Source organism: Schistocerca gregaria, chromosome X, assembly GCF_023897955.1.
Source record: "Schistocerca gregaria isolate iqSchGreg1 chromosome X, iqSchGreg1.2, whole genome shotgun sequence".
Taxonomy (NCBI): domain Eukaryota; kingdom Metazoa; phylum Arthropoda; class Insecta; order Orthoptera; family Acrididae; genus Schistocerca; species Schistocerca gregaria.
Window position 1 is genome coordinate 482321441 of NC_064931.1, and position 15027 is coordinate 482336467.

Below are 15027 nucleotides of genomic sequence, written 5' to 3' on the forward strand. Positions count from 1 at the left end.
GCTAGCAGCGAAGGAAACCAGGATAATGTTTCTTAAGTGACCACGCCCCCTAGTGCAGCTAAAAGGAAAGTAAGTTTAGAAACGGGTGACAGTGGTAAAAGTAATGATATTATGAATAACGTCATTATTGATCTGCAAATCCTTGCACAAGTTCTTTCTGAAACTGTCCCTTGCCGTCTTTGTGGTGGTGAAAAACTTGATGAGGATATTGGAGCTAGAATAGGTGTTGTGTCTAATTATTAAATGTCAGACGTGCAAAACCGATAAAGCATTTCATACTTCATCAAAGTGTTCAGGTAATGAATTGTATGAAACTAATTTGAGACTGTTGTATGACCTTAGATGCATTGGTAAAGGTGCAAGGGCTGGTAATGTTCTTTGCACTGTGTTGAATTTACCAAAACCACCTTCTAGGTATACGAAAAAAGTAACAGCAATGGAACTCTGTAAATGCTGTGACTAAAGATTCGATGGTTTCTTTAACTTCAGAAGCTGTTGAACAAAATGTGGGTGACACAGACATCAGCATTGCTCGGGATGGATCCTGGCAAAATCGTGGGTTTAGTTCCAAAAATAGTTTTACATCTGCAATAAGTAGACACACTGGAAAAGTTTTGGATTTTGAAGTTCCCAGTAAGTACTGCCAAGGTTGTACAGTGAGCCAGAAAAACAGGTTACTTCATAAGCAGCAGTGTATAAAAAATTATGATGCACAAGTGGAGAAATGGAGTTAAAAGGAGCAGTTAACATTTCCCAGCGTTCACAGGAGGAGATATGTGTCGTACGTGAATTACTTAGGTGATGGAGACAGCAAGGCTTTCATTGCAGTACAGAACAGTAAGCCATATGATGTTCCTGTACAAAAATTTGAGTGTATAGAACATGTCAAGAAAAGGATGGGAACACATCTGTGTAACCTAGAAACCAAGCTGGGTAACACCAAACTGTCTGATGGCAAGACAATAAAATGTGCTAGAAGACTAAAAGACAAAGTAATTGATAAATTACAGGAATATGATGGGAAGGCCATTAGAGATAACTGTGACAATCTAGAGAAGACGAAAAGAGCTGTGTGGAGCACTTTCCTTCATCGAATGTCAACTGATGAAAAGCTCTGTCATGCTTTGTGTCCACCTCCACCAAAAACTTGGTGTAAATATAGGCAAACTGAATTTTCAGGCACCCTGCATGAATTTACACAAACATTCTGTTCCTTTGGCAGTAATGGAGACAATCAAACCTATTTACATAGATTTGGCAAATCCTGAGCTACTAAAGAAGTATTTACATGGGAAGACCCAGAATATGAATGAGTCCTTTGGTAATGTTGTGTGGTGCCGTGTGCCTAAAAATGTATTTGTTGGCCTTATGACTCTAAAGATAGCAGTGTCTGATGCTGTAACAACTTTTAATGGTGGGAACTATGAACGACTTAAGGTTCTGCAGAATGTAGAGGTAAGATTGGACAGGACACTGCTAAAGGACTGCAGGAACTGGATGAGCTTCATGTACGTGAAGCAGAGTTAGCTGCTCAGCAAATGACAAAAGAAGCACGAAAGAAAAGGAGGCGGCAAGGACTGGGCTGTTGTGACTCTAAAGAAATCACACACTATAGGCCAGGGCAATTATAGTGCATAAAAGACTCAGAAATGCAAGTCTGTATGAGATTTTGCAATGAAAAAGTTTTAAATCTCAATATCTCTGAACTACATGCTTTTCAATTAATGACCCATTTTCTACAAAAGTACTGATGGTCGACACATGAAATTTTCAGTGCATGCCAAGTGTGAGATTCAAAACACATGGGGCTAGAGTAATTAAAATACCCTGAGTTGTTTAGTTTTTTATGTTCATTCATTTACGAAATTTCAAAAAAATTGGTGTCTGAAAAAAAGATAACATGTCCAGCAATACAATTTTAGTAATAATTCTAGTTCAGTGTATCTAGAAAGGTGTATTCAATAATAATGGAAAATTTTAAGTTGGTGTCTTAAAAAGTTTCCAAGGTAATGGGTCACAAAATTACATAATTTAACATTGGCAGCACAGGACATACAAAGTACCCTTAAGAATGTCTAGGGTGGCATATATAGGATGGAAATGCGAAGATGACTGAAAAGTATTCTGTAAAACGTAATTTGTGATTGTCAGAAGTGCGACTAACAACAGTTTGAAAACATGAAACTAAGGGCTCTAGCAAAGACCTTCGAAATACAGCAAAACGTATTACTGTGAGTTGACAACGACGTGGTATGCAAATCCCTTAGAATACCACTTATCTACCAATCTCGATCCAGCTGAGTGTGACGTATTGATACGTCCCTAACGTACTACCTTCTGTAGTACCATTGATTTAGGCAACTGACATTTCTACAGAGCGCTAGACAAAAACGACACAGAATATGGGCGCTTCCGGTCTCTGGCGGCCTTCAGCCGACAAATCGACTAACTGTAACAGCTTTCGCGCTGCATAAAGTCGTTTTAACGTCTTTGATCAATGACTCAAATACGTGTTGTAACTTTTCATTGAATTTGTTACACTTATAATCCTTTTTCATGATACAGAATTACGGCTGGTAATATCCTGTATTGAAACTGTGACGCTAGTTTAGTGTTCCTTATACAGTACCTCGTTTGGATTACGTTTCCACCAACGTTCTCACTAAAGTCACGCTCTGTGAGAAAAATTCCGAACACAAAACGGATGACTCCAGAATCCGTCTATGAGTCCTGTCAACTGTGAAATTATTTCTGTCAAAAAGTGAGTGAGGAGAGGAGAGAGTACCTGGTCAGAGCTTTGCCGAAAAACCTTTCTAAACTGCCAGAAGAATTACAAAAACTACGTAAAAATGTAAACTCGGAAAAGCCAATAAGTAAATTTAAGACCCTGATAGCGGATTACAGAACCTTTGTGGCCAGGATCTCGCATGCAGTTATTCTGGAATTTAATTCGGGGTATATTTGCTAAATAACGCGAGTAAAAATTTTTTTAACACAAATCGACGTAGCAGTCAAATTAGTAACTATCAATATGACTTACAACGTGCTATGCATGCACAAAGACCTGTTTGGTACGTGGCTGCTCGGTCGTTGGTAGAAGCCACAGGTTTCCACAGTAGTGTTGAATTTCCGGAAAGACGATATACCGCGGCGGTACGCCGGCCGTCCTCTTCCCGCGTCTTTCTGCTCTTGCGCGTTGATTCTTCTGTTGAAGTTCAAAGGCGTCTTTACTACAATACTGAACAGAGTTCTGAGCCATTCGTCCATTACAAGAGTATGGCCCACAGGCTCATCTTTCAGTGAGTGTACAGACCTCGCTAAATTAATGGCATACGTACAGTATGCACAAAACGCAACTCATCTGAAACCACGGCTGTATAAACCATAGACCTAAACTTCCATTAGGTCATACTGAAAGGTCAGCGGAGATCATCAGAATAAGGAGTAAACTGAGAACAAAAAACGCACCTCACCAACAAATTAAAAAACTCAGAGAAAAATCACTTCCGACTGGTAACAGGCCATAAATAAACTGCCACTGTACGTCTGTTATCCTACAGCCACGACTATGTTTTAAATAGTTTTCTCACTTTTTTTCAGGATCGTAAAGATAAGACAGTCATGTCACGTTTCTGTGGAAAACTAGTTTCAAACGATGAATTGACTTAAGCCAAGCATCGACATGCTGTAGAGTTTTTAGTATACACTTCACTTTCTTAGCAATACAATACGAAGGAATGGCATTACGGCAAAGAAGTCTCATTTTCATACGAGACATTATTGGCTAAAACTAGAAAAAAGTCCTGTTACCATTTGTGAAACACAAATACTTGTTGAGATATGGTAAGGAGAGCAATGAGAGTAGTGTTCAATGACTTTAAAAAGTAAAATTTTGTCAACCGATCTGATTAAAAACCTTAAGAGGTTTCGGTCTTACGTAAAATCAGTAAGCCGTTCGAAAACCTCTACTGATTCACTCAGTGTCCATACTGTCATCAAAACGGAAGATAACAGAGAGCAGGTCGAAATACTGAATTCGGTCTCACCGAAAGTGTTCCACCGCAGAAGATCATAACACGGTCTTTCCTTTCGGTCATCGTACGAACGTCGAAATGGCATATATTAAGATAACCAAACGCGAAAGTCAAATGCAACTACAATCTCTTAGTTGTGGAAAGGCATCAGGACCAGATGAGATACCTCTAAGATTTTACAAAGATTATGCGAAAAAATTTGCTCATCTTCTAACAGCAGCTTATCGTAGATCACTGGAGTAAGAAAGGGTACCTAGCGATTGGAAAAAAGCGCAGGTCATTCCTGTTTATCAAGAAGGGTCGTAGGACAGATGCACATGTTGCAGAATTATGGAACATGTTTTGTGCTGACGTATTATACCGTTTCTGGAGAACGAAACTATTCTATGTAAAATTCAATATAGATTCCGTAGAGAGAGATCATTTGAAATTGACCTCGCTCTGTGCGTCCTTGAGATGCAGAGAGCCGTAAATATAGGCGCTCAGGTTGAAGCTGTGTTCCTTGACACCGGTATTTGACACCACCCCGCACTGCTGTTTAGCAAAAAATTACCAGCTTACCAAGTAACAGACCAGATTTGAGACTGGATACAACACTTCCACACCGACTGAACTCAAAACGCCGCTATTAAAAGAACATATACGATAAATGTGAAGGCATTTCCGGAGTACCTTAAGGACGTGTGGTAAGACCGCTACTGTTTACAGTGCATATAAAGGATTTAGTAGAATGCGACGGAAGCTCTTTAAGATTGTTCCCAGATGTTGCTGTTGTCTATAACAAAGTAGAAACGCCAGTAGACAGTATCGATATGCAGAATGACCTACACGGAGGATTAACGAATGGCGCAGGCTCTTGGCAGTTGTCTCTGAACATCAACAAATTTAACATATTGCGCACACATAGGAAAAGAAATCCACTACTGTACAGCTGCATTACTGATGACGAATTGCTGGAAACAGCATATACCGTAAGGCACACATTAAAAAAAAAAATTAAAACGATGCCCAAAGGAATCGGTAAATGTGATGTGTATGTACAAACATACCATTACAATTTCAGAAAACTGGATGATATATTCAATTAAAGAGCTTCACAAATTGAGCAAGTCAGTAATGCGTTGGTCCACCTATGCTCCTTATGGAAGCAGTTATTCGGCTTGGCACTGATCGACAGAGTAGTTGGATGTCATCCTGGGGGATATCTTGGCAAATTTTGTCCAACTGGCGCGTTAGATCAACAAAATATCGAGACGGTTGGAGGACCCTGCCCATGATGGTCCAAAATTTCTCAATTCGGTAGAAACCGGCGACCTTGCTGGCCAAGGTAGGTTGCGGAAGGGCATTACCTAGCTGAAATGTAAGCTCAGAATGGCTTGCCCTGAAGGGCAACAGAACGGACCGTAGAATATCGCTGTGCGGTAAGGATGCCACGGATAACCGCCAAAGGGGTTCTGCTGTGAAATGAAATGGCGTACCAGATCATCACTCCTTGCTGTCGATCCATGTGGTCGGTGACATTCAGGCTGGTATCCCCTGCTGTCCAGTCCGTCTCCAGGCACGTATTTGCTGGTCATCGGGGCTCAATTCGAAGCGGGGCTCATCACTGAAGGCAATTCTATTCCAATCAATGAGATTCCAGGATGAAGGAGTGTCTGAATACGAACCGGACAGCGGTGGGGTACGAACCTGACTTTCGCCCGCCATACGGCCCGACAACACACGAGTGATGGTCTGGGGTGCCATTCCGCCGCACCCTGACAGCACCTATAGGTACGTCGACGAGATAGTCTACGCTCCGATTTGCTGCCGTTATTGTACTTTAAGAACGCGTCCACAAAACACGAATTTGCTCGTTCTGTTTAACTTTATTCTTTGTCTTATGTACAAGTAACACAGCCGCACACATTTCCACTATCTCGTGTTCGCCCATACTGTGGCAGTAGTGTGGCCCATTGTAAACACGTCTGGCCCAGAAATGTATGGCGCCAAACACTGCCGGGCAATAGTGGCCCGTAATGCTGTACATGTGGCTGCCATTCGTATGGTCGCAATATTTGCGAACAACACTGAAATATATTGTCAGCAATGTTAAATTTTTATGGCCCATGCAAACATACCTTTGGGGACAGAGCAAGAGTTCGAACTGGGGGAAGAACACCGACCGTGTTCTTTTCAGAGGAACCATCTTGGCATTAACAGTACACGATTACGGAAAACTAAAAGTAACGTAAGCAAGATGTACTACGGAGATGCTCCGTGAACCCAAATGAGACTCCATGGAAGAAAGATGGCGTTTTTGTCGCGAAATAAAATGGTTCAAATGGTTCTGAGCACTATGCGACTTAACTTCTGAGGTCATCAGTCGCCTAAAACTTAGAACTATTTAAACCTAACTAACCTAATGACATCACACACATCCATCCCCGAGGCAGGATTCGAAACTGCGACCGTAGCGGTCGCGCGGTACCGGACTGAAGCGCCTAAAACCGCTCGGCCACCCAGGCCGGCAATGCGACATCTGGTCGACGTCTTGGGCTCCCATACTGAACAAATTGTGTAAGCGGCGGTTAATAATGAAATCAACATTATGCCTTTATCACTTGTTTGTCTCTTTCTGCCCACATGCTGTTCCTAATCCATTACATAGGAAAACATTCCTAAAGTTCTTTCTCACATTCACAGCGTCATATGTGCACCTAGCGGCTGAAATTGGAACTGTTTTCTTTTCCAGCGTAAATCGATTCCGCATTAACGCATTAGAATCTCTACGAAGTTTCGCTGCCGTAAGATAATTACAGCCCACATTGGACCTCTTCAATTATAACCAGCATGTAAATGTACATGGCCCGACGGCGATGTGAACCGTCGTCCTCGAAGACGGTTGAAATGAAGTTTTTAGATAACGCCCGCCCTGGAAATTACTGACGACAATGTGGAAAAAGTAAAGAAAATGGTTCTGGGAAATCGTCGTATTACCATAAGAGAAGTTGCTGATTATGTCGGTATATCATTTGGCTCATACCAAGTAATTTCTTCCGATGTTTTGGGCATGAAAAGTGTAGCAGAAAAGTTCGTTCCGAAATTCTTGAATTTCGACCAAAGACATCGCGTAGAAATCGGTCAGGAATTGTTGAATGAAGTCGACATCGACCCAAAACTTGTAAAGGATGTCATAACAGGTATGACGTCAAAACCAAGGCCCATTCATCCAAATAAAAACTGCCTGTAGAACAAAGACCGAAAAAAAGATCGATAATTTCGGTCACATGTGAAGGTTCTCCTCACTGTTTTCTTCGATCACTATGGCGTAGTGTCGTATGGTCGAAGGGTCAATAAGGAATACTATCTGGAAGTCATGCGACAAGAGCCGCGAGGAGTGACTGTGCGGTTTGAGGCGCCATGTCGTGGATTGCGCGGCCCCTCCCGCCGGAGGTTCGAGTCCTCCCTCGGACACGTGTTTGTGTGTGTGTGTGTGTGTGTGTGTGTGTGTGTGTGTGTGTGTGTGTGTGTGTGTGGTTTTTAGCACAATTTAGTTTAAGTAGTGTGTAAGTGTGTAGGGACCGATGACCTCCGCAGTTTGGTCCCTTAGGAATTTGTTCTTCACGATATTATCGGACTAGAAACAACCTTCGCCAAAAAAGCGAGAGCATAAAAATTATAAATCACTACGTGATACCGATAAACATACGAGATTCTCCTTTTTTTGTTACTGCCTTTGTCCCGCATCGTGCGCAGGGTCGGCAAGCTTAAGTACGGATTTGTCATGGTTAATTTTAAGGTGTGGCCGGATGCCCTTCCTGCCACCACCCCTTACCCCGGGATGGAATTAGTGTGCCCCAGCTGCCTGCATCAAGTGTAAACTATGAAATAGTGCGAACGTTTTTCAAATGTCTGCTAGGCGCGTAACTGAAGCGGAACGTGGTGATGTGGAAAACCACCTAAAACCCACATCCAGGGTGACCGGCACACCGGCCCTCGTCGTTAATCCGCCAGGCGTATTCGATCCGGGGCTGGCGCACTTACACGAGTCCAGGAAGCAGCGCATTAGCGCTCTCGTCTAACCTGGCGGGTCGATAAACATACGAGACAATGAGACAGAATTCCGGAGCCTCGGATAGTTCACACCGCATTTTTCAGTCGAGGTATGCGTGCATGCGCAAAAATAGAAAGGTGGCTCAGAAAGAGAGTACTCACCTTGACCTTTTGGATGACACCATCGAGCTGACTTCTGTCCTTGAGCTCGCTGGAAATATTGGTCACCCTGTTGGCGAGATCCATCATCTCCTCGCGCATGGTGACCATCTCGCGCTGTAAGCAGCGCACTCTCTGCAGCTCTTCTGCAGTGCTGTACAGTTGCTGCCAGCGATCCAGCCAGCCTGAAAGGAAATGTGCGAACATAGGAGTAAAATAATGCGTTGGCATACGGCTTGTAATCCAAAGAATTTGAAATTCATCACTTAGTTACCAACATTCTCTGAACGGTCATTTCTAGTATACGAATCGATCTACACAGAATAATAACATTCTGACAAACAGGAAGTATCTGCGAACACATCTATACCAGAATCCTCAATTAAAAGCTTACTTTAGAAAAGCATCTTCTAATTACAGCGCAGTTTCGATGTTAATTCCCTGACGTAAGTTCTCCGGGTAGAACTACGCATAAAAAAGGAAATATTGTGTTAAACTCTTTATGGTATCTAATGCATATTCGTCTAGCAGAACGGCTATCACCGACGAGAACCGTTGTATTGTAAGAATGACACTGGAAAAAAAAAATCAATATCACCTTGGGTTTTTTTTGAAAACGTACCAGTTTCGAAGGTGAAAAATAATTATAAGGAACGAATGCAGAATCCACAAACAACATCTAGCCAAAGTTCAAGTAAGAAGTTAACAAAAATGCAGCAACGTAAATATTACTGAGGCACCGACAAAGGATATGAATAAGTTTGTTTTATAAAAAACAAGCTAAATGAGCTTATTACTATGGTGTCTTATACATTCTCCCAGATTTATAGCTACTGACGTGTCCTGGACGTGTAAAGCTTGATAACGTACCCTACTTTTATTTCATTTTTGCTATAGCTGTGCTGTCTTTATATGAGCCCCGAATATTTAATGGACTGTCCTGTTTCCATCAATGTTTTTGTCGACGACACGCCAAACAGTTGATAGGGAATCAAGTTCGAGTCGCGCTCTGGGGCAATTTCAACCTGTCAAGAATTGTCAGAACAGCGCACACACTGCTGCAGAAAGAGAGATTCATGCTTGACACCATGATAATTATCAAACGTGCCAAGTGTTCGGTACCGACAACAAAAACTAACACCATATCGTAACATAAGGGCAACTTGCATCCGAATAAAAAAATTGTGCGTCATATAAGGTAAATTCGTTATTTCTGCCTTCGTAGTAATCTTTAGGGCAAGCAAATGTCAAAAATTACTTGGATATCCCCACTTCATTCCGCCATGTAAAAACAGAAGCCAATGCAGCTAAAGACATTCACGCAGGTCTGTGAAAAAGTAATGGGTCTACACGAATAATTAAGCTGTTCTGCTTTTGACATCTTACGTTTGTTTGGATTGCGCTAGCCAATGAGTTCAACAGTAGCAAATTAAGGGCAATACTCCGTGCACAGTTTAGTCCATCGAAAGAGTATTTGACACCGAAGAAACCGAGTCGCTATTTGAATGTCACGGAAATGGCAAAAACGCCAAACGTTAGTAATTTTTAAGCATGAAATTTATGTATCTGAGTGTCACCTTTTGAGTAAAAAAAAATTATGTAGCGCCTAAAACTGATGGACTGATGATATCATTCCCTTTGTCTATGTTCATAGAACATAGTTCATTCACAGCAAACACTATTAAAAACGTAATGTGTGGAGACTGCCACGAGGGAACCCGCTGATTCCATTTTGTGACCGTTTTGTTCAACAAGTGAAACAAATGAAACGATGATTCTGGTAGAGGAACACACTATTAAAAATGCTAGCTAATGAACAGGTTCTCACTCGAAGGTGGCGAGAGAATTATTTCGAAACGAAACAATCCTCCGCATTCCAAATTTGTTCCACTTTCCAATTTCTTTTACAACTAACCGCGCGACTCACTACCTTACGAGCCAGACTCAGATCAAAGCAAGATGCTGTTTAACGTACACGACACAGTCCAACCTGTAAGTGATTTTATGAGATTTCCCACAATCTAGGCAAATGTCGAGCGTATTTCTCACATCCACCTCCAAAACAATGCACAAATTGTTGGAACTCGAAAAGGCACACTCAAATAAAATAACCATCGAATCCGAGATGGGTTACTGTCCAATGTTTGTGGATCTCGAAAAGTAACTATTTCACTGTTCAAAATCAATGCGAGGATAAGATGTATGTCAGTTTTTAACATGAGAGGTACGAGACAGAGGAGTGCACAACTCATTAAAAAAAACTTCAATATGCAGATTCCTGAAACACCCATATAAAACATATCTTAATTTGAAGTTTAATCTATGAGAATTTTTGCAACACAACACAGACTCTACCTTTCGTGGGTCATTTATGTGTCTCACTACTATCTTTCACACAACCAAAACGTCCTTCCCTACTCAATATTATCGCGTTAAGGGCTTCGCACTTCCTCTTAACCGGCACCCATCCTGATCGTAAAATGGGTTGAGGGACTTTTGCTGGTTGGGCGAGGCAGCTGGTTGGTCAACTTCGAATATTATTAAGTGCAATGGCGAAGGTTGCCACGTTACGCATACGTAATTCTTATTCTCAATACATTATTCCTTACCATGACGCTTGTCTTGCCGTAGTAAAAAGAAAAATCTATGTCACAGTGGCTTCCAGATTCCGAGTGAAAGCTTAAAAGCAGAAAGAGATTTCCACCCTGCAGCGGAGTGTGCGCTGATGTGACGCTTCCTGGCAAATTAAAACTGTGTGCCGGATCGAGACTAACTCGGGATCTTTGCCCCTCGCGGCCAAGTGCTCTACCGACTGAGCTACCCAAGCACGACGCGATTATTGTTGACACAGACTCCAAGTATGACTTTGTCCCCGCTTCTCAGGATTCAACCCACAAATAAGATATGTCGCGAACAACAAAGATATGTCAGAAGCAACCTAGTTACTGAATAGTTCATTGTCACAACAGGCAGGGCGGCAGTCTCTAAAAGAGGTTTTAGTAATTCTGCGTAATACTGTTATAAGAGGTTTTGAAATAAATGACAGTCCGAACTTTTAAGTAACGAAACACTTTTTCCAAATAACAGGTGATACGGAATACACGAATCACAGCTATAGCATAATGCAAGATTGTCGCAGCGCCGCAATAATGCTTTAATTTCTAGCCTCGGCACACGACAGAGCTTTCACATATCGACAGGGCAGCTACTTTACGCATTACTTAACAATTATTTGCTCAGACCGTTGTATCGAACTTAAGATGCAGGCTAAGCTAACAGAAATTGTTTCTGAAGAAGGGTTTCACGTGTCCAGTATACGTTAAAGGAAACAGTTGTTCTGATACACTTTTCATTGTGCCAGCGGAAGCAACGAAGGACAAAGCGTCCATTACAGTGAAAGAGCTCTAACTAGTCATAACGTGCAAGACTAATTACACAAATACGCCGCTGCCACGAAAGGCTGACCGCTGCTGTTGGGCGCTGACCACGGCAGCGCTTCTGATACCGCACTTCTAAGCTAATGATGCCTCATTAACTACACAGGACGTACATGAAGTCCGGGAATACTTTCAATTATTTATTACACAAGAGCCGAACATTGTACAGATATCACACGTCTGTCATTTTGAAGGGAAACCCTGAAAGTGGTTTTTCCCCCCTTCATGTATACCGCCACAGCGTACTTTGGTAATTTGCCGATAGTCAGCGCTAGTTCCAAAAGTGGTGAGTTCAGGTGCGGAGAGAGCTTTCTGTGTGTTGGAGATAGACAAAATCAAGTATGCTACAGCTGATGCCTCAAATGGAATCAGACGCTGCGTTCATCTTTAAGCAGGATGGGGCTCCACCCTATTTTCTTCGTGAAGTTCGTGGTTACCTGAACGCGGAGCTGCTGCATCGATGTATTGGCTGTGCTACGGAAAAGGTACAGTTGTTTCATGAAATGGCCTCCCCGATAACCAGATCTCACCACATGCGACCTTTTTCTGTGGGGACACAAAGATCTGGTGTATGTACCGCCTCTACCACGTGATGTAGCAGAGCTCCGAGAGAGAATACGGGAAGTGACTGCCACAGTCGACGATGCCACGCTGGGTCGGGTATGGCAAGAATTCGATTACCGTATTGACGTCTGCCGCGCCAATCATGATTTGCATATCGAATGTTCGTATAAAAAAATAATTAAAAAAAGCTTTCAGAGTATGTGACATCTGTACAATGTTTAGTTCTTGAGCAATTAATGATTGAGTGTTCCTGGACTTTATGTACATCCTGTATATTCGTGTAAGTTTCGTGGCAGTAATTTCTAGCCTCGGCGCACGACAGAGAGAACTTTCACGTAACGACAGCGCAGCTGGTTTAAGCATTACTTAACTATTATTTGCACATATCACCATATCGGTATTGTTCAGCAATCTCATCCTCCTAAAACGCAATTAGTAGTTGCAGATGTGCTGAACTACTCAAACCCAGATTAAGAAAAAGAAATAAATTAATAGAAGGTATCTTTGGTTGACATACTGCACAGTATACATGTCCACCAAATAAATGTTAATGAGTCCGTTAATTGCCTTTCGATATGTGGCATGTAAGTTTTTCCAGAAAATTCCATTTACTTGACGTAATTAGGAGATAGCACTGTCTGACATATTAAAAAAAATGAAAGAAAGCTACTTGGCTTGTACAGCAATAAGTATTAAGTCACAATGATAACGAAATTACATCATTACGTTGCGGAGAATTCGGAGTTACTGTAACTGCGGCTACCGGAACATCGTGATAGTGGAAAGCAAGGACGAGCCTACAGTACATTTTCAGAAAATCGCACTCCTTTGGTGACCAGATCGAAACGAATGGACTGATAAGATGATCCTCCCCCTATAGAAGTGTTGGTGACGATTGTAGACACTCTGACTAGGTTTCACGACTGTAATCACCAAATCTTACTTTACTGGTGTTTGAAACCTTGTCCACGGCCACGCCAAATGATACGATACGTGCTCGGGTAACGTATATATGTTTAATATACTTAGTTGTAATTAACGGCATGCTGTGTGGCATGGTTGCCCACGATGCACAGATAATAAATCTAAATTCTAAACGCAATTATACCAAATGTGTCTCTATATCCCCATTTAGTTCGTCCCGTAACAAAATCAGTGCTGAAACGAAATTATCAACTTCTTGCTTTTCCTTTAACAAGATATTTACGACTGCCGTTTCGCAATTTGCAATTCGTTTTCCTGTCAAAATCTAGGCAATATCTCCTATTTAAAAATAAACTACAGACAGCACGTAATAATGCCACGAAACTGTACTCCTGCAGCAAGCTACAGAAAATGTGTGTGGCGTAATGCAGCCGCTTTTATGGCACTTGCTCGGTCGTACTGCAAACTCAGCTTGGCCTATAAAACAAGCTCGACGAAGGTCGACCGCGGCAAGACAAAAGGAAAACCGTTCTTGGCACCTACGAGTAGGCAGCCAATGTCTCAACGGAAGGCCCTTGTGTATCGCCCACCAGAAACCTAACACACGGAAATGAACTTTCAGTAACTTCGTTTAGCATCAAATGTTCCTGTTTCTTAACATCGTCGCTCGAAAAAATTTCATGTTCTGTTAGCACAATACACAATCTCCATATTTTTTTTAAACTACGGTACTTTTAATATACGAACCAAGTAATGTCTGCAGTTAGTATCTGCGTGTGAAAGCATACTTTCATGCGTTTTCCAACATATGACGAAAGAATGACATGCAGCATATGTGAGGAAGCTGCGTAGGACTTCTCTCCACCTCTGCAAGCGCGTCGGTAAAACGAAAAAATCGTGTCGACTTCGCTGGCTGATAAAGCAACCGTCACGAAGGTCGTTGGGTCCGCTTGATAATGCCTTTTGCACGAGCACTTCATACGGCAGAAAGTGCGCACTAAATCAAGGTGTCACTAATGTGAAAATGACGTGCTCTTAAAAACCCCTTAAGAACTCAGTGTGTACAGGCGAAGGACACTGTGGTTTGAACGGGAAACCATGTTAAAAAACTTAGTTTCCGCAATACAGGTACAAACATGTAAATGGATGTTTTCCACACAGCGTCTACCGGAACACACACACACACACACACACACACACACACACACACACACACACACAGAGAGAGAGAGAGAGAGAGAGAGAGAGAGAGAGAGAGAGAGAGAGAGAGAGAGATGCTATTACACTAGTTTGTAACAAACGAAGTACTGCGGTAAAAACATCCAACGCAAATTACTGTTGTACTATTAAATAGGATGCACTGGTTACCAGAGGAAGGAGAGGCACTGACATATACACGAAAATTGTACGTTTCGTGTGTACCTTAGCACTTGGCATTATTAACACACTGGGTAAATTGGTTAATATACAGCACGTTACCGAGTCACAATAAAGCACAGTAGTTCATTCATCAGCAGACTTGGAAGTTAAGCGCTTGTTGTTGATATTGTTATTTGTAGATGGTCCGCCCTTAAAACGAAACGATATGTGACAACCCTGTTTCCGTTATACTTCGGAGAATCAACTGAAGATATCATGGTGTCTGTACTTCCAAATCCTATTTCACATTTTATCTTAAAAATATTCACTGTGAAATTATCGGGCGTGGTGGCACAGCGGGTAAGACAACGGATTAACATTCGGAAGAACCGAAGTACAAGTCTCCGTCCGACAATCTAAATTTGGGCTGTCCTTGGCCTCCCTAAAACGCTGAAGTCAAATGTCGGAATGGATCCATAGACATAAATAAGGTCAAGTTCCTTTGCCATTCTTGT

The 15027-nt window shown here is 42.0% G+C and overlaps 1 protein-coding gene across 4 annotated transcripts in view; it reads right to left on the reverse strand.

Annotated features, from left to right (window-relative positions):
- LOC126298945 (uncharacterized) overlaps positions 1-15027 on the reverse strand; it is an 828858-nt gene that overhangs the window by 87261 nt on the left and 726570 nt on the right. For all 4 annotated transcript variants that reach the window (XM_049990548.1, XM_049990546.1, XM_049990547.1 and 1 more), the window contains exon 19: positions 8232-8413. In XM_049990548.1, the coding sequence (XP_049846505.1) occupies positions 8232-8413 (182 nt within the window). The remainder of the gene's footprint in view (positions 1-8231; positions 8414-15027) is intronic.